The sequence below is a fragment of the Xiphophorus hellerii genome, chromosome 10 (genome assembly GCF_003331165.1).
Source record: "Xiphophorus hellerii strain 12219 chromosome 10, Xiphophorus_hellerii-4.1, whole genome shotgun sequence".
Taxonomy (NCBI): domain Eukaryota; kingdom Metazoa; phylum Chordata; class Actinopteri; order Cyprinodontiformes; family Poeciliidae; genus Xiphophorus; species Xiphophorus hellerii.
Genome location: NC_045681.1, coordinates 14062991 through 14085998, shown reverse-complemented (window position 1 = coordinate 14085998; position 23008 = coordinate 14062991). Strand labels below are relative to the sequence as shown.

Below are 23008 nucleotides of genomic sequence, written 5' to 3'. Positions count from 1 at the left end.
TTTGCAAATAAAAACTATTCACTGAGATTGCATTCAATTAGTTAATGCAAATTATTTTTGTATTTACCAATAATTTAAATCATCACATTTAAAATATTAACATTTAGTCAGCACCTTCAGATCTCCATAGCAATAGACACGCCATTGTTATACCGACTCAAATTAATGAGCACATAATGAACACAAGCTTTCCCAAATTCTCATTGCAATAGACTTTTATTTCAGTATGGCCATTTATACATAACACATGAGATAAAATAAGTACAATCTGTCAAAAACAGTACTGCTGTATTTTCCATGCTCCTCTTAAATGCGATATGTTATGCATATATCAAAATTATTTTTTGTTCTTGGCAGTTTTGAGTCATTTACTGGTATTTCAGCACACTGAAGACATTGAAACAAAGTAGCAAAAATTGAGAATATATGAAAAATCTAAACAAAAAAAAGTCTGCACAGTAAGATATAACTAAAGATATTGCAGCTACATTCTGGAGGAATATCCAACTTTGATAAAGTGCAAGTATGCTAAATATCGTAAATCAAAATGTATGCAAATCAAGATCTTTCGTATATTTATTTACTTTTGTTCATCTAATCCGCAGTCCAAGAACCAAATCAAACAATTCATAAATTTAAGTAACGTATGATAAAGAAGAGTTCTGTGTCCTAAATTAAAGACATTTAGCTAAATGATATCATTACAATAAATCTAATGCTTGCTGTTCAATATAAACAGCTTTGTTCTGCATTTTGGCCCTGTGATGGCTTTAAATCAACAGGAAATGATTGAGTCATTAGAGCGGCAAGCTTGAAAATAAACACAAGGCACAACTAAAATCATTAGATCATTTCAAGTCCTGCTTTTTAATGGTTTCGAATATTTCATCCTCACTACTGAGCATCATATAAGGACAAAACTGAATGGAGAGTAGCATGTTAAATAACAGTTAAGAAAAGTGAATTTGACTCAGTGAAGGTGTACAAATGTGTTGGATATTCTTTGTGGCAGGTGCCGTCACCTCTGTCCTACATTTCTTTTGATGCCGTGGCTGAATCAGTGCTTGTAGAAGTAACAAATTCACTGGTCATTATTATTTGGTTGCATCCATTCTGTATGTTGGCCTCTAAATAGTGCAAAGTTTTAGTCACTGTAACATGGCGACCCCTTCATTTCATCTCTTGTCAGTGTTTAGTCAGTTGGAAAAGGCTCATTGTTCTCGTAATTGCACTTTAGGTTACTTCTTATAAAAGATCAACTTCTCTTTTCCGTTGGCAATTAAATAGTTCAATGGGAGTCCTGTAGATCTCTCTCCAGGTATTTCTTCATTCGCTCACAGCGAGGACAAGAGTTCTGTTCAGTCTTGCAGAAAAGGTGAAACACTGCTTTACAATCTTTACATCTGCATCAAAAAAACAAAAAGCATTGAAAACAATTTGAGTTAAAAAGGGCATTTACACTCCCTGAGGAAAACAGGTGAGTTTGATCTGAAAACCTGAAATCATGCAACCTTCAATTTAACTCAGAGCACAGATAAGTTAAGGAGAAAGTTGTGGAGAAGTCTAACAATATACCTGGTGGTGCTGTTGAACTGGAAGGGGAAGAGGATGTCATTAGAGTGGCATATCTGACAAATGAAACCTCGCTGTGTGCACAGGTCGCAGTTCAGCACGTGATTAGAGGCCTGCTGCACCAGGGAGGTCAGGAAGTTTCCATACTGGCCATCTGCTATCTGAAACACAGAGCAAATACACGCCTTCAGGTCTGCTGGAGCTACAGATGGGTGGAGAAACATTAGAAGATAAAGAGATAAAATAAAACGATACCTGTCTTAAATCCAGAACACTGTACAGGTGCCTTGACTCCAACAGATAAGTTCGCTGTCCCATTCTGGAAACAAGACGAAGACAAAGTAAATATTAAAATAAAATGCAAAAAAATAATCATATGTCTGAATTAACCCCAAGTTACATTTTACTGGACTGAAAACCATTAAATAAATGCCAAAATCAAGTAAGAGTGAAAGTAGGCCCTGATCAATTCGCAAACACACCTGGCATGGAGTTTCTTGCAGGCTCCGCTGCGGCAGGTCAGCAGGTAGTCGCCCAGCAGGCGCAGCCTCTCTCGCAGGCTGTGGGCCTGAGTCATGGATTCTGCATGGCTCATCAGATCAGGATTCAGCAGCTCCAGGTTCATCAGAGGCTCCTTCTCGATCTGAGCCAACAGACGCAGAGCTTTCTTTGACACCTGAACAGAGAAAAACCGTAAATAACACTCTAAGGAAGGAACAGATTTTATACATCACGGCAGGCTCTGCAGTAAAGCCCTCAAAGTATCAGAGGGAGCTTAGCACAAAAGGTTTTTGAAATTATTGACCTCTCCACTACAGAGACGTTTAAAATTCTGCCTGACTCTTAACTTTTCTAATTGACATTTTATTTAAAATTTTATTTTAACGTTTTCCATCTCTTCCTTTTTAACGCAGTTCAGGCTGATAGCTAACAATAGTTCTATTCAATAGAAATATGTATAAAAAAACAAAAGAAAAGCTCAAAGCAGAAGTAGTTAGGAGAACTAACAAACCAGCACCCCACTCAAAAAAACGAAAACAGTAGCCGACGACCACTTGACACAAAAATGTGTAAAAAAATTTTTTTAAAAAAACAACAAAAAAACCCCCACCAAGTTAAGTCAGATAACGTGAGATAATTCATTGTTTGTTATTTTTTTTCTTTTTACAACTTATAAAATCTAACAGTACAATTTACAAACAAATGTTTAATTTAGTAAAAGTCAAATTGATCAGATTTATGATGGGACCATTCCTTGTATAAAAAGTGATCTGAATGACTTTCTTCTACCTCTCTTTGGGTGAGATCCCAGTTGTGCACCATGCGCGACGGGATGATGGTGGTGTCCCCCTTGTGGCAGGCCTCACAGTAGTACTGGCCTGAAAACTCACACAGCCGGGCTCTTCCTCGGGACGGGCCAATCTGCTGATGGCAGCCTGTGAATGATGCAGTCGCAACACGTTCAATTGATTACCATTGTCCAATCAAACACACAAAGGTTCATCAATAATGCTCAGTAGTTTACATTTGTTTTTGTTAAACACAGAGCCTAGTTCACATCACATTGGATCATGTCAAATCTTTTACTTTTTAGGAAAAAAATGTAAGATTTTTCCTTGTAGCCAGCTGAGAAACAATGCGCAGCAACATGAGCAAAACATGCAAACGTAAAAACAAACCTGAGCATTTAAAGCTCTGAGCGTCCAGTCCCTTTTCTGATGGAACTGTGTAGAGGTGTCCCAGAAGCTGTCCATTTTCTTTCAGTCTATGTTGCACCAGTCTATGCAGATTACCATTCACTCCAGTGCTCCAGACTGGAGGAGGTTCCTCAGAAATTACATCATCTCCACTCTCCAAATACGAGTCCAAAGCTCCACGAATCAAAACCCTCCAAGACCGAGCTTCCTCGGGATTCTCTGCTCTGAATCTTAGCGTCTCTCTCACTGTCAGGACTTTAAAAAATGCTGGTCCTCCCAAGGAGACATCTGGAACAATATCCCTGATTTCAGCAATGGGATTGTTTAGCCACAACACCTTCCTTTCCTCCTGTATGCGAAAGCCTTTAAGGGCCTCCAGAGAAAGGGAAACAACCAGAGGGGCCCAAGTCCTGGCTTCAGAATCTGTGGAGAGATACAGAACAGCTTCTTTGAGAGCATCCGTTTCCAAGTCAGTAGTTCGAGTCCAGTCAAACTCCTGGACAGGAGGAGCCGTCTCACTCAAGTCAGAGGGTGACAAGCGTCGCTCGGGGCTTGAGAGAGCAGAGGAAGCAGATGAAACTGAACGCTCATCCACTCCATTTTCACCAGATCCCTGCAACACTTCCCAGTGCTCATCATCGTGCGGCGTTGGTCGGCATTTGTTTACAGCCTCAAATATACGGTCCACCCAATCCTCTGCTTCATCCTGATTGGCTGCTCGGAGGTAAAGCCGTTTCCCCGGAAAGGACAAATCGAATCGGCCCTCCGACGATGTGATACGAATGTCTTCGCATCGCAGGAGGGAGCAGTTGTCGAAACATTCACGATCTTCCGCATTCAGATACATCCTGAACTCAAAGGGTGAGAGTTCGCAGTAGTAGTCGCGCCATATTCCCATTCCGCCTCGTCGCTCCAAGTGGCCGAGCTTCAGTAGGCCTCGAAAGGGGTTGGAAAGCCCTACGACAAAAAACAGAAAGAAAAAACAGTGAAACCACTGTATAAAAAAAATAAAAACATGTACCTTTTTTCTTGATGCTTGACATTAAATCAGACAATTTTTGTTCTTGTTTTAAAATTACTGTCCTTAAAGACTTCTGGAAAGCCTAAATGGTCTCATGGCTTTGTAAGTCTCCTATAGCTTCACATATGACTTTAAATAGTAGTCAAACACACTGTTTCCACATATGACATCATGAGAAAGTCCAAAGGTATCAACAACTCTTGGTCAACCTTGGATGCAATTTCCAGATTCCTGAAAGTCTCTGGTTCACCTGTTCAATCACATGCAAACATAAACACCGTGGGAATGCCCAGCCATCTAAGCAGGTGGGTTTTGTTTCCCTGAGACTTTTGAAGTGTGTGCATGAACCCAAGTGCAAAAAACAAAAATCTTGAATATATGCTGGGTGAAGCAAATAAGAAGGGGTTGTCATCAGTAAACCAAATCCTGCACATGTCCTGTAATCTGATGACAGCAAAACGGAACTTTTTGACCATAATAGTTGTTGGTATATTTGGAGGAAAAAGACAGAAGAACAGGGATGGTGGTACCATGTTGTTGGGGTGTTATGTTACAGAAAGGACTTTTGGACTTCACTAAAAAGATGACGGAGCAGTAAAAACATTTTGTGGAAACACAGCAGCAAAATTTCTAGACATCAGCCACCTCTGTTAACCTCACTGAGAATGACTAGAAAAGACTTGCAACTAATTCCTCGGATTTCATTTTTTCAACTGAATGTTCAGCCGACTCACACAGGTGACGTCTCGCAACAAAAACTCTCATCAAATTGTATTGTAATGTGTCCGCTCCCTGTAATTACGAAACGAAGGTTGATTTACGGCATAAGGCCAGAAGGAATTTACATGTTGGACTACCGGTATTTTAGTTCAGGGTTTGGCTGTAATGTCATTCCACAGATTCCATTGCTGTCGACTTTCTTCACCCTTTTGTTGGAGTGACAAAAAATAGAACAGCTCCATTCACATGTAGTAGTACAACTGGTAAAGATGTGTTAAAAATGTATCTCTCTTTTGTTATAATTAAATAATTTCACACTGATTAAAAAAAAAAATTCTAAGCTTTAATATACTGTATGTACATTTATTTGGCTATTTGTCAGTGCCATAATTACAAACACCCCTAATAATTTCCAAAAGACAAAAGCAACTGAAGTTTGTTATATAACAATAAATACTTTTGACAATGAAAAGATTTTTTAATCTTTCATTTATAGTTGATGACATCCCGTTTCTCTTAGCCACACTTAATTTGGAAAAGACATGAACATGGCATTTGAGTCAGGTAGGTGTGACTTAACACACAGGTAGGTGTGTGTTGATCAGAAAGTGGCCAAGATTAAACAGATCCTTACGTAAGCTTGTTAAACTGGACTTTTGTTTTTTAAATCTATAAGAATGCTGTACTACATTCCTGAGCCATACCAACATTTTCAAGCTTGTTTCAGACATCTACATATGACCAGTGGTTTTTCAGGCTTATGGAAGCTATTTCGAAATGCTTTGTATTTTCATAGTTAGATTTTTCCCTTTAAGTAAAGTCCCATTGACTCCAAAACCTGTCACAACCTGCCACAAAAAATATAATAGTTTTAAGGAAACATTAACCAGTTTTTTTTTATAAATCTGGATGCCTATGTTTCACTTCTGACAAGAAAGTTCAAAAATACAGAAGTTCTGTAATTCAGGTACCGTATGTAGAATCCCTACCTGCTAGAATTTCTTATGCATATTTGTCAGTCCTGTCCTCAAATGTATGTTATCAAGGTACACAAATTGTTTTTATTGGGATTCTATGTAACAGACCAACAAAAAGTAGTTCTTAATTGGGAACTGGAAGGAACGTATGGTTTTAAAACTGTTTTATGAAATAAAACCAAGTAAAGTGTTGCCTGCATTTGTATTCTGCCCCCTGAGTAAATACTTTATAGATTGATCCATTTCACCACATTTAGAGCAGCAAGTCTTTTGGGGTATGTCTCTACCAGAATGCAATCTAGACACCAACAGTTCACATCACCAGTTTTAGCAACATGTAACATGAAAATACATTTCAGAAGTTGAAGGTTTAGGAAGACTTCTGTAAGTCTTCCTATGTTCTGTAAGTCTATGTTTTCCAATGGGAAAAGTGGATGATACACAGTATATCTAGTAGCTTAGTAATCGATTGGTGTTTTGGTAAAAATGGGTCCTGAATGTAGATGTGCTGATATGTTTGTGACCTTTGGGGTTTCAGTTACTAAAACTGTGGAAAATACCTATTTGTCTACGATGGACGACACTGGGAGGAGACTGGGAAGCCTTCAGGTCAGCTGTGGGAGACACCTCCTCATTATCGGGCACCTCTACCAGGTCAGGCTTGTAGATGTCATCCTCAGAAATCCAAGAACGCGAATTCTGCAAAACAAAATATTTTTATTCTGAGTTATAAAACTGTATAAAACTGCAACGTCCCACAGCTATTTGAAAAACAATCATCCACTCAGGATCATGTGAAGAAAACATCAGGACTGACATCTGAGCAAACCGCTGTGAAATTTGTTCCTGTTAAATCATGTGTCTGAGGTTTGTGTATGAAACTTTGACAAAGTGCATGCATATTTGTCAGTCCTGACTTTGGCAGAACTGCCTAGGTGGAGCAACAAAAGCACAACTTCTCTGTTTCGTTACAAGCGTTACAACACGTCCTGCAGTCGTCTCTGCTTGGAAATCGCAAGTTAACATAAAATAAAGAGTTTAGACTTTTACAGCAGTTATTCTAGAGTGCAACAGAGTAAGTTTCTGTCCTGCCACAGAAGCAGTTTCATTTCTGATCAGCATGGCGATGGCACGCCGACTGAAACTTTCATGGTCTTATCAGCGACATTAGGGTTTTTTGGGGGATTTTTTTTTGTCTAACAGACTAAGACTAGTGAGACTATTCATAATCTTCTAGAGCCAGAACCAACATTTTCCATGTTTTTTTAGAAGCTATTTTGATTTTTTTCACCATGACACACTGACATTCCAGAAATTACAGTCAAACATCCTGTTTGACATTTCCTCATAAACCAACCGTGAGCAAACCTTATTTTCAATTAGTTTTAATTCATTAAAGCTGTGATACTTGGATATGGATCCATCTGAATTGATAGTTCGTAACATGAAACAACTCTTGGTAGAATTTCTAGCAAGACCTGCTAGAATTTTTTATATAGTCAAAATAAACAGTTGAATTTTTTTTATTTTTAAAGTACTAAGAGCATTAACGCTAGCCTCTGAAAATAGCGGTGTGTGAGAAAACAGTTCTCACATTCTGAACTGTTTGTTCATATTTCTGTTCATATAAAACCACCTGCAGCTATCAAGAATAAAACATGATTATTAAGCTTAATCGCTTTATTCCTTTAAAATAAAATAATCCATTATTAATCATAATAATGTCCAATGCTAAATATGTATGTTAAAATTATGTTTGTGGCACTGCTTTCATCTTGTGAAATAATTATGTTAAAATATGTTTATCGTGAAAAGCAACTCAAAATAACAATAAATGTATGTATGTGTATATACAGTATATGCATTTATATAAAATACACATGATTTAGCTGGAACAAATGTTATGTGCATATTTTAAAGAGAGACTTGATGTTTGTAGCTTTACTTTATCTGTGATTCTCATCTGAGACTAATTTTTGTTTTTTTCAGTTACTTACTGAGAATGAATCTGTAGACAGTTTCCTGCTGATGATGCTTGTTGAGCGTTGTGAGCCTTTGCTTGTTTGTGACTCAGAGCTTCTCTTCTCTGAAGCACCCTTTAGCTTCATTTCCTGGACTGGCTCTGCGCTCTTCGGAACAACAGCCACATGTTCTTCCTCCACAGGCTCAGAAGGTTTGATAACAGAAGAGATCACAGCTGTGTCGGAGCATAATTCAGAAGAGGAACTACTGCACATTTCCTGTGCTGCTTGGACATCAAGTTGTTCATCACAGGATGGGATCTGGTCAGAGGGTGGAGGTGGCTCTGGGTCAGGATTTTGGAGTTGTTCTTCAGGGTCTTGTGCTGACATATCCTGGCCCTGGTTCTCGCTGTCTGAGCCGCTGAATGTTGTGTTCTCCGAGAAAAGTTCGCCTCCTGTGCTGGAGATGAATGAGTCTTCACGCATCGAGTCCTGACTGCACTGTCCACTCTCTCGGAAATCAGACTGCACACTGAAAAAATATACAAGTCAGGGCAGATTCAGTTAACATTTAAGATATAATCATGTATGTACACTGTCAATACTGTCACAAGTTTGAATATATTGAATGAAATTTAGAATATATATGGAATGACTAGCCTGGGAATAGTGAATAAAAGTCAATCTGATACAATCAAGTAGGTGTGTCATTTTGATAGAAATTAGGACAGGCTCTGTCACTGGAAAATAGTATATCATATAGAACTTTTAACCAAAAATTAGTGTAGGTTTCAAAAATATTTTATTTCATACTTAAATAATATTTTTTATTTGTTTAGAATTTGAGTTTTCATGTATATAAAACTGCTAAATTATGTTGATATTTTGAATTGAAGTGCAATAAAGTTTTTCAGAAAATAACTGCAGTGTTGTAAGTCAACATGACTCTTTAAAGTTTATGAAGACAATCCAATCCAAACTTTCCCTATAACAGTGTATGTAAATGAATTTTTACATAGATTCAGTCCTCTATGTACTCAAACCAGGTTTTACAGAAAACTTTAAACATTTATTTGTAATACTGTGGTTGAACCGATTCAAATTTTTGTGGACAGACAAGATTGAAGTCATCAATGTCAATGTTTCCGTGCATTTTTTAGGGAACTTTTCATGCATGTTGTATTAAATTCCAGTATTTATCATATTTCTTTATTTGATTGAGGAAGTTGCATATAAAAATAATTATTGTCGAATATTCAGACAATCTAAAAAAGAGCTTGGTTAAGTTCCACCACACCCGCAAGTTTTCCTCTAATCAGCTTCCACATCTCAATAAAGTTTCATAACATTTAGCTTGGTAGTTTTGTTGCTTAAAATATTACTTAAAAATTGCAACCACCAACCATGACAAAAAACAGAAGTATTAGTGTCTGCTCTAACATTTAACCTGATGTTTGAGTTGATGGCTTATTAAAGAAAATCTTTAGTAGGCTACCTTTAAATAAGTATATAAACAGGCTCTTTTATCTCCATTTTACATGGTTGGTTGATTTTCTTTGCTGCTATAACAGTGAGTCCAAGTCCAGTTGAGATTCTGAATTTGACAATATGTGGAGCTGACTGAAGGGATCTGTGATCAAGATCTTACAATTTTGCAATAGAGTGGTCCATAAATTGTCAACTACACATGTGGAGAGCTGGAACACTTCTAACAAAAAAAAAGAATGTAATGGAATCAAAAGATGTTTCAACAGAGTATTAATTTAATCTTGTGCCACTTTACACAATCAGGCTACTGCACTATTATTAATTTCACCCCTTTGAGTCTATTTGATCTTATAATCATATTAAAGGTGGGCTTTTTTTTAAAATAGTCTCACATCATTGCAGAAAAATATTTTTTTTAAACAGAGGTGTGTAAACACTACAAATGTTTGATTGATTTAGATAATTGCTGTTCCTTTTGGTTTTGCCATTCCAAAAAATGTCATCAAAATAGGTAAAACTTCCACTCTTCCAGTTAAATGCCTCCCTAAATCTCATTCTTCCACATAACCAAAGAATAGCAAATCAAACATACTCTTTCTGGTGCCTTTTGATGTAGTTTCTGACAATAATGGGGGCGTCCAGGTCACCTGAAGACCACTGCTCTCCATTCAGGCTGCGGGGGTCCTGTCCCTGCAGGTAACTGTCGGAGCTCAAGCTGGAGGAGAGCTGGGAGGACCCTGTGGTGTCCAGACTCAAATTAGATGAGTACAGCACCGCCTTTTCTCCTTGTAAAACCTCTCCGCCAGGAGGAGACATAGGGTAGACTCTCTGCACATCCATTGCATCTGATGAACCTGATGACTGAGACGCAGTGTCCCACGATTCCTTGCGGGGGGGCTTCGAGGCAAGTTGGCTTGCACCATTGAGCAGGTCCGACTGGGACAGTGGGCAGAGACCCGCCAGAGCCAGAGGCGTGGTGGTCCATTCGTTAAGGACAGCGGACTTGTAGGACAGGTTGAATGTGAGTGAGGCCAGACCTTGGAGGTAGCTGAGCAGAACTTCTCGCTCCTCTGCATTCAGGAGCAAGGCACTGGGTTGATAGTGAGCATGCAGCTTGGAGCCCTCCCGAAACAGAGACGCGAGGTAGCACTCCAGAAGGCCGTGGTTCAGGGCCAGTCGCAGCCACGCTCTGCAGCGGCCCACGTCTGTGCCAAGGTAGCTGATCTTCTCCAGCTCCGTGATCACGTCACTGCAATTTTTATTTTTTATTTTTACAAACAAGTTTTGAAAATCAAGTTTTGCTAACTTTTTTTCAATAAATGAATGTTTAGTATTTTCACATTCAGTTATGAATGATTTACTTCTCCATTTCTGCTTACCGGTGGGTGACCGTCTTGAGGAGGCTCCAGAAATAAGGCTGAGGGAGGACTCCCCGGTCACCCTTCCTATTTCGGCCTCCAGCTTCGGAGCGGATATACTTGCTCTTGATCCCATGAATGAAAATGGCCTCCAGAGCGGAGCAAAGGAGGTTAGCATTCTCGTCTTCGCTGGTGACCACGGCATCTGATGTCACGTATCGTTTCTGGAGGGCTTTAAGAGACTGGGCCAACTTGTCTTTGATCTGGGTGAGAACATAGAACAGACAAAAACATCAACTTTATTTCCCCCCTCAGATAAAATCAAAATAACAATGTTGATGAGAGGCAGGTTTCTTTACAACCTTTGCACAGAACTGTACTCTGGATTAGAGTTTGTCTACAAAGCTGTATTCTTATGAAACCCAGGCCACAGGTTATCTAACACCATATGTCTCAGCTGACATAGACGGAAGGAGATCATAACAATATAAAATCCAAAGCAATGTTGCACAACACTTTGTGGAAAAAGCTGATTCTTTTAAACAACACTGAAATTGGTGACAGCTTTTCATTCTGGGCACTGCAGAGGCTTCCTGCTGCTCCTAAAAGAACACTTTATTTCTGTTTGTTATTTCAAAACATACATCTTGCAAAAGTATTCATATGGCTTAAACATTTTAGTCATTTAGCTGCAGGTATTTTATTGGGATTTAATGTGGTAGACCATCAGAAAGTAGATCAAAATATTGAAAAAGAGAAAGAGAATACCTCTCTGATTAATGCTCCATCAGTTTAGTTGGATACTTTGAAGTCAGTGACTGTTACGTAGCAAAATGTGGAAAGTCATACCAATATAATACATTACTCTTTTTGTATGCTTCGTAAAGAAGTAAACAAAAAAACAGTACCCTATGCTATTTTGAAGAACCTAATAAAGAAAAATGAAAACTGATGCATCTGCACAACTGCATAAGACACTAATGGATTGAAGCTGCTTTAAAGATAATATCACAACTTTCTTCTTTAGCAGATCATTAACATGTTTTTAATCCAAAAAGTGAAATATCTGCATATATTCCACTGCTACATATGACATGTAGCAAGAGCAGAATTATAAAATTTTTACATTTATGTTGAAATAATATCATTGTACTGAAGCCGATTTACAGAAATACAATTGAGTTATTCCTGCATAAATAGCAAATGCTCATCACAATAAATTCTGCTGAACAACGTCTTTAACAAGTGAGAACTGTCACTTTTACTCAGTTCCCTTCTGACCACTAAAATGAACCCAAATAGGTTTTCTTTCTCACAAGAGAAGATCACCGTGACCCTGTTGGACAATCAAAACTTCATGACAGGAAAACTTGGAATTGGGAAGTTCAACACGGATTGTACAGGTAAAGACAATATTTCTGACAAAAATGTGGAGCATTACAAAAGCATTAATCCAAAAAAAGGTCAAATATTTACAAATCAATAAATATGCAGAAATTTGCCAAATACAAACATTTTAGAAAAATGCTGTTGAAGTGAATATGTTTCATGAAGAACTGCGTAAACGGCTACCGGTAAGTAGAAGAAATACTAAAAACCAGCTTAACCACAGAGTTATGTATGCTTCCTGCTATCTCACACGAGCGTCTCTTCTGATCTTCATAAAAAATAATTACCGACAGCATGCCAATTTAAGGTTCCTATAAAGTAACAGCAAATAAATGGCTTAACAAACTAACACAATCAGAGATTTTACTTATTCTGGACAGCTTTGGGAAAAAAAAGAAAAGAAAACATTTAGTAAGCTATAGTTTCATCTAAAAATGACAAAGTATAAAGTAAATATTTTAGTTGGGTTTCATAAGTACAGAAACCTCTGTTCTAGGACCTGGAGGGTTTCACTGTATCAATACATATCAGAGACAAGCTCTGTAATTTGTGGTTATTTTTGAGAAATCCTTATTTTACTTCACCATAATACCTGTAATGCAAAGACAGCTCATTCCTTCATTTATCACAAAAACAGCAAAAAATATTACATTTTTGGTATTATCTGTTCTTACAGAGAAATCAAGATAACCTAGCAGTTATATTAGGAAGTCAAATCGATGCATTTCTGCTAAAACAAAATGCAAAGTGGCTCAGTTAGATAAGCAGTTCTGTGAAAGCTATAAGCAGGAAGCACATGGTGCTACTAGTGGATAAAAAGTGAACCATCTGTATGTTATAATGGTCATACACTGTAACGAGAATATGGGTTCATTCTAAGAATTATTGACTAATCAAAGTCTGTTCTTACATCTCTTATAATGTACCTTTGCAGCAGTCATTAGTTATTAACTTTGAACCCAGTAATGTTTGTTTAACAGTGTTTCTGCAAGTCTCAGATAACATTTAAATCTTTTAAAAATATTTATAGGGCCATCATGATTTAAATTTAAGACCAACATGAATTCTCAAAAATAAGTCAATTGTATAACTTAATAACTTGTATTGTATACAGTAGGGATGCTTTGATCCGGTTTTTGCTGTCGATTCCTATACTGATCACCCATGAGGCCAATCTCTGCCGATCGGCTGGATTGACTGTTTATTTTTTACATTAGTTATAAATGATTCTACGTGATCTGGCTAAATTAAAAAATGGCCTGGTAATAAATTCACCGTATTAACATAAACATGCAACATACTTGCAGGCACAATACAGCAGCTACTCAGTCAAAACAACTGAAAAACCTGAAACCAGTTAAACAACATTTAACAGTAAGGTTCTCTGTACCCTAAATTATATGAGTCAAATAAGTCTCACAACGCTGCCTATATCAAATAATGTCTAGTAAAAGAGGGAAACATTCATTCAAAGTCAAATGCAGGTTGCATCAAAATAAATAATCCTAAGTTACTGAATCAAAACTTCCTAAGAGCACAGCTAGCTGATTAATGCTGGTTCTGATTGGCTGTTTCTGACTGAGTGGAGTAATTCTGCTGAACACAGGAGGAGGGAGAGGAGATCAATTATTATTTATTTATTTTTTCACCTGTTATTTGGCTGCTCCGAATGTCATTTTTTCCTGTATTGAGCCTCGATCTAGCCAAACTCCGTCAAGTGCTTGTTTTTTAAGTGTCATATTAAATTCGTTGTGTTGATGCATTGTGACGTGCTTCACCTCCGAGGTAATTTTCCGTCGCAACACGCAAACTTCCCCATTCACTTTCAGAACGTTATAGTTCCACACGACAGGATTTGTTGCTGCGCGTTTGCGCAGTGTGAAGGAAAGAGGAGATCAGTTGCACACGCAGGCTGAGAAGTGAGATACAGGTGTTCGGTTTGGTGATCGGCAGCAAGAGACAGTGATCGGCGATCACCAATCATACACCTTTTTCACAGAAATCGGCCAATTATGATTGGTGGCCGATGATCAGCACATCTCTAGTCAGGGATGAAAGTAGTTTTAAATTCTTGGGGGTACTATGACAAAAGTGTCATAATTGCACAATTGCTTCTTTGTGTGCTTTGGAGTTTCTGTGCTGATGAATTTTTTTGCAAAGCAATAAAAGCTGGTAAATAAAAGCTCTTGAATTGCTACAAAATGGAGCTGTATTTCCCTCAGCCCACTGGCTGCAATGTTGACATCGCAAGATGCCATGAGACCTAAAGTCTGAACATCATGGCATGGAGTGCATCCCAGTTTTCCATGTCTGGCATATAACCATTCATTTTAGCTTTAAAATTGGTAATATTGACCCTGTGTCCAGACAGAGGGATAATCAGTAGGCCTATAGCATCATGACCTGTTTGTTCTGAAGATCCTGCAGCTTCCACTTCGTCTTCCTAACATGGCACCTTCTCACCCTGACTTTCATACTGATAGGAGAAACCACAGCGCACTGTTAAGATAAAAACACATTTTCTGAAGTTGGGATATTTTTCCTCCAATAGGTTCCAGAGGAGTCACCTCAAACCAGATGTTGGACTGGATTTTATTTAAATATCATTTGTGAATGTTAGAACCTCATTTTCAACAGTGGAGCTATAAAGTATTGAAAAAGATTATAATTTTGGAGAAAGTCTCATCAACATCAATATTTCCACTAAATAAGAGACAAAAAAAATTGTTTGATAGAGGAAAAGCCTCTCAGAATCTGAGCTCAAAGCGAGATGCCCAAACAATTTTTTTTTTTATATTAGACAATTAAATTTCACATAATTATCACGGTAGAAGCCATCTGTTTGTTAAATACTAAATAAACCATATTTACCTGTTTGTTGTGAATGACGTATACTCAGACGAACGTGATAATTAGTCCAGGTTTGTCGTTTATTGAACGTTCAGAAACTACAGCGGTTGTAATGCGCCACAGCAAAGGTAAACAAAGGTAAAACAACCCGAATAAGTGATCAACTCAAAACCACTCCTACCTTTTTACTCTCTCTTTGTCATTTAAGCACACCTGTTACCGTGGCAACCGCCTGCTCTCCGCAAGCCAAGCAGAGATTACGTTGAAAACATAACATTCAGTCCTTTACTATATTAGGTTTTCAGGCTTGATATTTATTTTGCGATTATTAATAAGCGCTCCCCTGAACACAGTGGTGGCTAATTAGTTCATTTTAAACTCCTGCTCTGCTAGTTATTTTGGTAATGGAACCGAAACGTAAAAAATTGCGTAACCCCTTTTTGAAACAATAATTACCGAGATTATTATTATTTTTGTTGGGTCATTAACTTGAACATGTTTTGTTGATTTTTTTGTTGTTGTTGTTCTTTAATAAAGTTACAAACGTTTTGATAAGCGAGTCAGAAGAGGACGTGCTGGTCTCAGCGTCCAGGCGGCGTTCAGTTTGTCACCTGCCGCCGAGATCAACTCAAAACCTTCCGCGATCGACCTATTGCATCCCTGCTCTAACAAAGCATGAACCGTTCAGAAACAATATGAAATGGGTGTTGGAGCTATTTATTCTTTATTTCTTTATCCATTTGAATTTTGTTAGTTTATTGTTAAATTTCAATTTGTTTTTATTATTTACAGAATTTATTTGCAGGTTAATAATTGTTGATTTTATTTCTTTTTTGTTTTATTATTTTTCTTATTTATTTTCTAAGTAAGACAAGAAGAAATGTGGGTCGCTCCACTTTCTATAAGTGTAGGGGCCTGGTAAAGCATGCATTTGGGTTTGGGGCCTTTTTTACCAGAGCAAGAGAGGTAGCAGAAAGAACAAAGGAAAGTTTGAACTCTGTAATTGCTTGGTGAAATGGGAAAATAAATCATCCAGAACAATCAACAAGTTTAGACATTTAACCTTCTTTTGCCTTCATACAGAAACTTGCCCCCAGTGTCTTAGTAGTGGCTTGATGGAACTTTTATTGGATGTTTGGCTTGGCAAACAATCACCACTACAATGGGACAAAATCTATTTATTAAGTGACTAAATCGTGTTTTAGATTGTTCTTGAAAAACTAATCAGTCATAACTGATTAATGGGTGCACTCACAGCTGCACAGTGCACCCATTGATTTTTTACAGCAGACAGCCGCTCCCCTCTCTTGCAGGAACTGCGTATCCCCGCTAAATCTTTTAGGGGTACGCAGTACCCAACCGTACCTGCCTACTTTCACCCCTGCCTCTAGTATACAGCTAGTTTTTGCAGACGATTTATTTAGTAGGTTTGTAAGAAAGGATGAGGATCGGATGATAAATTCCTTCTGACAGGTTTGGTTGTTGCCCTGATTTAGGGGTGCACGATATCTTTGTCCTGAATCATTATAGTTTTATCAGAGCGTGAAAGCACCCATATTAATTCATCAGAGGAACGAACGTACTCAGCAAATGACTGTTGCAAGTACATTTCAAAAGCAAACAAAAAAAGAAAAAGCAAAGATATACCAACTTTAAACGTAACAGATCAGTTGAAATAGGAACTGAAAATCTGGACAGTTTAAGGTGTACAATTGAGAAGTTTAAATTTTAGACTTTGCAAGACATTCAAGACATTCCAGTGATAACACAGCAAATAAGTCATACTGAGAGAGAAGTCCTCTTAAGGCTTCCCAAATGTTCTCGAGCATAATTAGAGTAACAAAATTTACAACAGGCTTTCCTGAGTGTCACAATCACTTCACAGGAAGCAGCTTTAAAAGAAGTGAGGGAACATTGACATTAACTTAAGACAAACCTTCAACTGCATAAGAAAATTATTAGATTTTTACCTGTTTGACATCTTTGGCCTCTTGTAGAGTTTCTGGCATCTGTGTGGCAAGCATGGCACGTCAAGGGAAGGTTTATTCTCACATAGCACCTTAAAAACACACAAAAACTAAGTCTAAACACTCACTTACAGTAACTGTGGTTCTCTAACTGTCTCAAGTACATCTGATATCCAAATTTACTAAAGAAGAAGAGCCGGTTTCTTTTTTATATACATCACTTGTTCCTGGCAGAAGACTATATTTGTGTTTCCTTATCATGGGACTCTGCTCTCTTCCATTGCTGCAGTTTCACGGTCTTTGTGAGTAACCGCTTTGTAACTGAGTCATGTGAGGCACTGATTAGCGATGCTGTCTGTCTGCAGGGAAGTAGCTACAGAAGCTTCAAAAATAACTTCCTCAATCAAATAATAAGCTTTGCGAAATAAAAACAATTAGATTTAATACAGCAAGCGAGTTCAATTTCCAGGCTGGATTAATCGTCTGACCTACATTGCAATCACAAAAAGGTGTAATTCAATTAAACTATTGTTTATTAATCCCAAAGGGCAACTAATGAGACAACAACAGAACAGGAAAGTGACCTAAAAGGTCTTGCATCGTTTTTCAAATAAATAATATAAAAGCTTGTTTACACTGGTACCACACATCAGTGTTCAGCTATGTGACTTTATGCATATCAACAAGACATATATAATCGCTTACTAAATCTAGAGAACGCTAAAATACTCTGACTAGTCCGTGGCCAACATACTAAGGACGTTAGGCGATAAAAACTTTGTCCTTGCTGTAACCTACAAGCGACTTTAGAGCTGCAAACCAACGTTAAATTAGCACATCGGTTGGCTAACTTACCGAAGCAGTTTGGCTAACCTCTCTCCAGACTCCCCAAAACACGTCGGTATTCTTCGGGAACTTGATGTAAACTCACTGAAAGTACATCATGTAACTAAACGAATCTCAGTCCGTACAGTTGTTTTCCACAGTTTTCTGTTAAAGCGCTGTAACGCAGAAAAACACACACCCGTAAACCTGAAACACAACCGACTCCTCCTCCTGTTGCAGTCTAACTGAAAACCGATGCATCATGGGAAGTCAAACGATCTGTGATGCCTTCAATGAACTTCCTTAAAGGAGTAAACCTGAGTGCTCAGAACGAGAGCAACATTTACATTTTAAAAACATATTAAACACGTCTGCTATCTTCTATGGTCAAATACACTAATATTTTTTTACGCAATTCTGTGGTGGAAATAGAATTTTATATCTTTATTATCACATTATTATATTTTTCTCAAATATCGGCTTATCTGACTCCAGGAGGAGCAGGATGTTCTCTGCCTTGTTGCACTCCTTCAGCAGGTCTTTGAAAATGGCCTTGCCCTGTCGTGCAATCGTTTCTGGGCTCATTCTGAGGACTCTGAGTTCAGTTTCAATCCAGAGTTTCTCAAACAGACGATCAATGATGGCACTAAAATTTTCTGGAGGGTAACAGCTCTGTCCAGATTTCTCGATAATTATCTGGATCAGATCGCTGACTAGGCTTCTCATGCCCATTTTCCTGATCTTTGTCTCCTCAGTCTCGCTCTGGTTTTCCGATGGACTCGGGTTCCAATTCCTGCACCTGAGAATCTTTAGTTAACCGGATCTCTGGTGCACAGTTTTCCAGATCTGTGATGTCTGATGGATCTTCAGGAGGACAGAGGGGCTCAACAGGTGAGACTTCGTCAACCTTTGGCTCTAGTTCTAATTCCTCCTCCTGCAGATCTCCAGTTAACAGAACCTCTGGAGGAATCAAACCCGCCATGGCCACAGTTTCCTTGGTGACTAAGGCGGGCTGAGCTACACATCCTTCTTCCTCACTTTCATATTTTCGCTCTAGTGTAATGCCAGTAGAACCTTCTCCTGCAGATTTTTCCCATCTTCAACCTGGACGCTCAGCTTTGGCTTCTCTTTACTGTTCACTGGAGCAACCTTAGAAGAATGCTTGCAAAAACCTCTTGATCGTCCCTGTCAGACCTTTGAGCTTCAATTTCGGCTCAGCAGTTTTGTTCTGCATCTCTTTTTCACCATCTGCAAGCTCTTTAGACTGAACTGGGTTGTCGACGGCTACTTTTTTGGATTCCTCATTGGATGCACGCAATCCAACCATGAGGTCCTTTATGATCAAGTTTGTTTCCTCAACCATATACCTGATTATTATGGATTTACAAGGTGACTGGTTGACATGATTTCTTGGAGGATCATCCGAGTCCAAGCTCTGATAAATTCTATCCAACAGATATTTCACAATGAGCTGGTTTAAATTCTCGGTGTGCTCGGTACGGTAGTCTCCGTCGACGTCCATTATTTCAGTGAAGGTTTCGGGAACTTTGTTGCCCACGGCAGCCACAAAGGACTCAATAGTGAATTTTTGCTTGTGGAGATTTTCCAGAACGTTGGATGAAAATAGTTCCAAGATGTCTCCAAAAATCTCCCCCAGAGTGCAGGTGGTGCTGGCTTCACAACGTAATAGTTTGTCTAAAAGAAATCCTAACATAATGCTTTTAAGTTTGGCGTTGTAAAACAAAAAATGTGACAAGATGTGTAAGAACTGAGTTTGAAAGTCACTGCACATTCCGAAAAAGTTTCATGGTAAATGAGGACTGAGGACACATTTCCTTGACTATGAGATCATTTTATTTTTTAAAATATGTTTTTAACAGTGTATTATGATTATTTTAATTGCTTTACAATGATTTGAAAACAAATGGAAATACATAAAATGCCAACATAGATAATAAATAAATAAATAAATAAATAAATAAATAAATAAATAAATAAATAAATAAATAAATAAATAAAAGTTATTATGAAAGGTAATAATACAAAGTAATCAAAAGATGGGAGAAATAAAATAAAAATAAAGAAACTGCACAAATAATGATAAATATCAGTGTCTTCACAGTCATAAAACACTGGATAATTTTGAAATAAAATAAATAAATAAATAAATAATTTATGTGATATCTCAACCCATGTTCATGAGTTTTAGTTGGAGGGGAGCAGAGAGGAAACCAGGTGGTCTGCTTTAATTAGACAGTCTTTGACTTCCCTCCTGATCAGCTCCCAGGCGTCAGCACTGTGGCCCTGAAGACACAACAATGTTATTATTACATTATGCAGTTTTGAAACACGACATGCATAGTAGCAGACAAAGAATGTAAACTGACCATTTTCGCCAGGATTTCATTGGATAATCTCTTGAAATACAGGTGCAGCTTGGTGTTCCTCTTCTTCATGTGGCTATGGCCTTTAATCTGAAACAATTAGAGAGAAAAGTCAGGTTTATATGTTTTGTACATTTGTTGTGAGATGTGTTTATATTAAACTGCTATGAAACGTATCCAATCTGAATGGAGGTGAACTTACACAGGAGTGAAGTTCATCAGCCTGTTTGTTGACAACATTGAGAAAGTTCTCCACTGTGACCTCCTGCCATGATGAAGAGCTTTGATCTTCCTCAAACAGGACAGAAACCTCCTGCAGGATGTGGACTGCGAAGGAAAGTTTACCTTCAGCCTGGAACAAGAGGAAGAATAGGAAAACTATGAAATGACTGATTAATCATTGCTGGCTCATCCACAATAGATCATAAGCAGCAGCTGTAGAGGACTTACTGATGCTTTGGATGCCTGGCTGTACAGATGATCAGGGAAGGCCACAGTGTTCTCTTCATCCTCAGTGCTGTTAGTAATGTTATTCGCCTGCAGCACAAACAGACGCATACGTCAGACCTTAAATAAATTTTTACATATTAGATGAACTTCAAAAAGTCTTCAAATCTGGTCTCTTACCATCATATCCAGCAGATTCAAAGAGTTTCCGCTGTACTGTCTGAATTTATGCTCCATCCACCTGCAGCTCAGCGCGGAGCCTGAGCAGAACAGACCGAGAAACACACAAGCGAAGAAAATCCTGTTCAGCATCTTGACTTTGTCCTTTAACTAAACAATAAAACTTCTTTGTACACGAACTCCGATGTCTCCTGGTGTTGTTGTGTGGAAGCAGAGCCGCAGCGGAGCATTTAAGCCCGAGCCTGCATTTCGCTTTCCAGACACACCTTGGGAAAAGCCAGCGGAGGAGAGAGCGGCTTTCATTCAGGTAGAAAACGAACCATTGTTTGGCTCGTGAGCCTGTATGGTGTAAATCCGTGTGAACGAGTGAAATAATCATGAAAATAGGCCGTGGTCTGAAATAGTTGAGGCCACAAAAGCTGCAGTGAACGTTTCAAAACAAGATGAACGTGGTGACTTTAATTGAAATACATTTATCCTCATGGGTCATCATGGGATGAGGCACGTTTATACGTCAATTAGCCTGATAATAAACCAAACTTTGTTCTTGAATTTACTCAATATCCACTAGAAAAAACTATTTAGATACTAATTTCTAAGGTACGGAATGAAGTTTCCTAAGATAAAAGTTAGCTGATCCAAACTCGGGGTCAGGTAAGAAACAGAGAAACAAAATTGACAGCGGTGGGAAGTAACGAGCTGGTACGTTTAGTTCGTTTCGAACCCGTATTTTGTTCAGGTGCTGCAGGACATTTCGTACTGTGTCAATTCCTTACCACCTCATTAGCACACGCAGTAAAAATGTCTGAACTTTCTTTGATTATGTCAGTAACGTTTTTTTTTTTTCCAGTGGAAATATTTTAAAAATAGTTGCTTTGTTTTCTTTGTTGTTGAGTCTTCTTTTTTTACATCTAAAAGAAATCTTTATCTACCTCACCAGAATGGGCACGCTGGAGAAAATGAAGTTAGATAAGTAAATGTGTGAAAACACGATAAATGTCCATTTCAAACATAGAATAGAATAGAATTACTTTATTCATCCCAGCAGGGAAATTATTTCGCAGTTACAGCATAGAGACAAGACACACAACAACCACCACTGAGTAGCAATTGTAGACAAAATAAAAATAAAAATAAAATATAACGTGCTGTCAATATAAAAAGCAACTTGAAAAAAGAAAAGCAAACATGAACTGAATTAGTTTAAATCAAGGCTGAAAACCCATGATTAGAGCTGCCTTTGATTATTGGAATGTTGGTCAACATATTAGATTTGTATTTGCTTGATGATTTTGATGATGACATTTGAGAAAATGTGACGTACTGTATATTGCTTGTTGCCTAATTTGTTGCTGCGTTATGTTTTTATGATGTAACGCACTTTGAACTGCCTTGTTGCTGAAATGTGCTGTGCAAATAAACTTGACTTGAGTTAGATAACTGATTTCGAAATGAATGACAACACACCTGGAAGGTGTCTCGGAGTTGTTTGAATTGCATCACTTCATCAATGTGAATGAACTGACAGCAGCGAAACAGGGAAAGTTGGAGAGAAACTGAAAGCGGCTCTGACGCTCACTATGATATTTCATCTTTGTTTTAGCTGGAACACGCGGCTGCGGGCGTGTTATTCACAATTATTCATAATTAAATTTAAACTTGTCCATCTCGCACTAATACCATTATTTAGCATAAGCTCCTTAGTATAGCCAAAAGGTTAAATCTGCTAACATTAACCAAGAAAACAAATAATAGACTTTACCCAACAGATATCATTCAACAAAAGCATGCTATAGGGCACACGACTTTGTAGGATCAAAAAACTAAAGACTTCGTTTGTTCATTATTCAATTAGTACTTCCCCCTGTCTATTGTAGAATATATGTACATGCTGTGACTATTTATTCTAATTTCCTCTATGTGCGTCTGAAAGCGCGGTCGAGAAAAATTAAAAATATTTCATTCAATAATAATAATAATGGTAACTACTACTACTACTACTACTATTCTTCTTCTTCTTCTTCTTCTTCTTCTTCTTCTTCTTATTATTATTATTATTATTATTATTATTATTATTATTATTATTATTATTTACATTCTTCAAACCTGAAATCGGCCAAATTGACCTGAAAACCGCAGGATGACGGTTTGATGAAACATTAGGAAAATGAA

The 23008-nt window shown here is 37.9% G+C and overlaps 2 protein-coding genes across 3 annotated transcripts; both read right to left on the bottom strand.

The window, feature by feature from the left end:
- Positions 1-197: 197 nt before the first annotated feature.
- plekhm1 (pleckstrin homology domain containing, family M (with RUN domain) member 1) lies at positions 198-18053 on the bottom strand. Of its 2 annotated transcripts, none has more exons than XM_032574665.1 (12): positions 17856-18053; positions 17004-17092; positions 10816-11057; positions 10029-10685; positions 7985-8480; positions 6548-6686; positions 3252-4226; positions 2863-3008; positions 2055-2248; positions 1828-1891; positions 1576-1733; positions 198-1403 (listed from the first exon to the last, which is right to left on the bottom strand). In XM_032574665.1, exons 2-12 carry the CDS (start codon positions 17055-17057, stop codon positions 1289-1291), a joined length of 3240 nt encoding a protein of 1079 aa, XP_032430556.1. In that variant the 5' UTR covers positions 17058-17092; positions 17856-18053; the 3' UTR covers positions 198-1288. The 2 variants fall into 2 exon arrangements, with proteins under 2 accessions (XP_032430556.1, XP_032430557.1); XM_032574666.1 differs by having other exon boundaries at positions 17004-17042.
- A 1822-nt stretch (positions 18054-19875) lies between these two features.
- On the bottom strand, positions 19876-21000 carry LOC116727478 (interferon a3). Its single transcript, XM_032574934.1, has 5 exons — positions 20837-21000; positions 20660-20746; positions 20412-20561; positions 20213-20299; positions 19876-20129 (listed from the first exon to the last, which is right to left on the bottom strand). The coding sequence occupies exons 1-5, from the start codon at positions 20966-20968 to the stop codon at positions 20031-20033; spliced, it is 555 nt and encodes a 184-aa protein (XP_032430825.1). The 5' UTR covers positions 20969-21000; the 3' UTR covers positions 19876-20030.
- Between the last annotated feature and the right edge of the window lie 2008 nt (positions 21001-23008).

What these genes read in the sequence shown, in the direction of transcription:
- LOC116727478 (XM_032574934.1), bottom strand. Translation starts at nt 20,968, where the DNA reads ATGCTGAACAGGATTTTCTTCGCTTGTGTGTTTCTCGGTCTGTTCTGC. An exon ending in CTGATGAACTTCACTCCTGT is followed by an intron (nt 20,300 to 20,411) that starts GTAAGTTCACCT and finishes TAATTGTTTCAG; the next exon opens with ATTAAAGGCCATAGCCACAT. An exon ending in ATGAAATCCTGGCGAAAATG is followed by an intron (nt 20,130 to 20,212) that starts GTCAGTTTACAT and finishes TTGTGTCTTCAG; the next exon opens with GGCCACAGTGCTGACGCCTG.
- plekhm1 (XM_032574665.1), bottom strand. Translation starts at nt 17,057, where the DNA reads ATGCTTGCCACACAGATGCCAGAAACTCTACAAGAGGCCAAAGATGTC. An exon ending in CGTCCATCGTAGACAAATAG is followed by an intron (nt 4,227 to 6,547) that starts GTATTTTCCACA and finishes TTTTTGTCGTAG; the next exon opens with GGCTTTCCAACCCCTTTCGA. An exon ending in TGCAAGAAACTCCATGCCAG is followed by an intron (nt 1,892 to 2,054) that starts GTGTGTTTGCGA and finishes TCTTGTTTCCAG; the next exon opens with AATGGGACAGCGAACTTATC.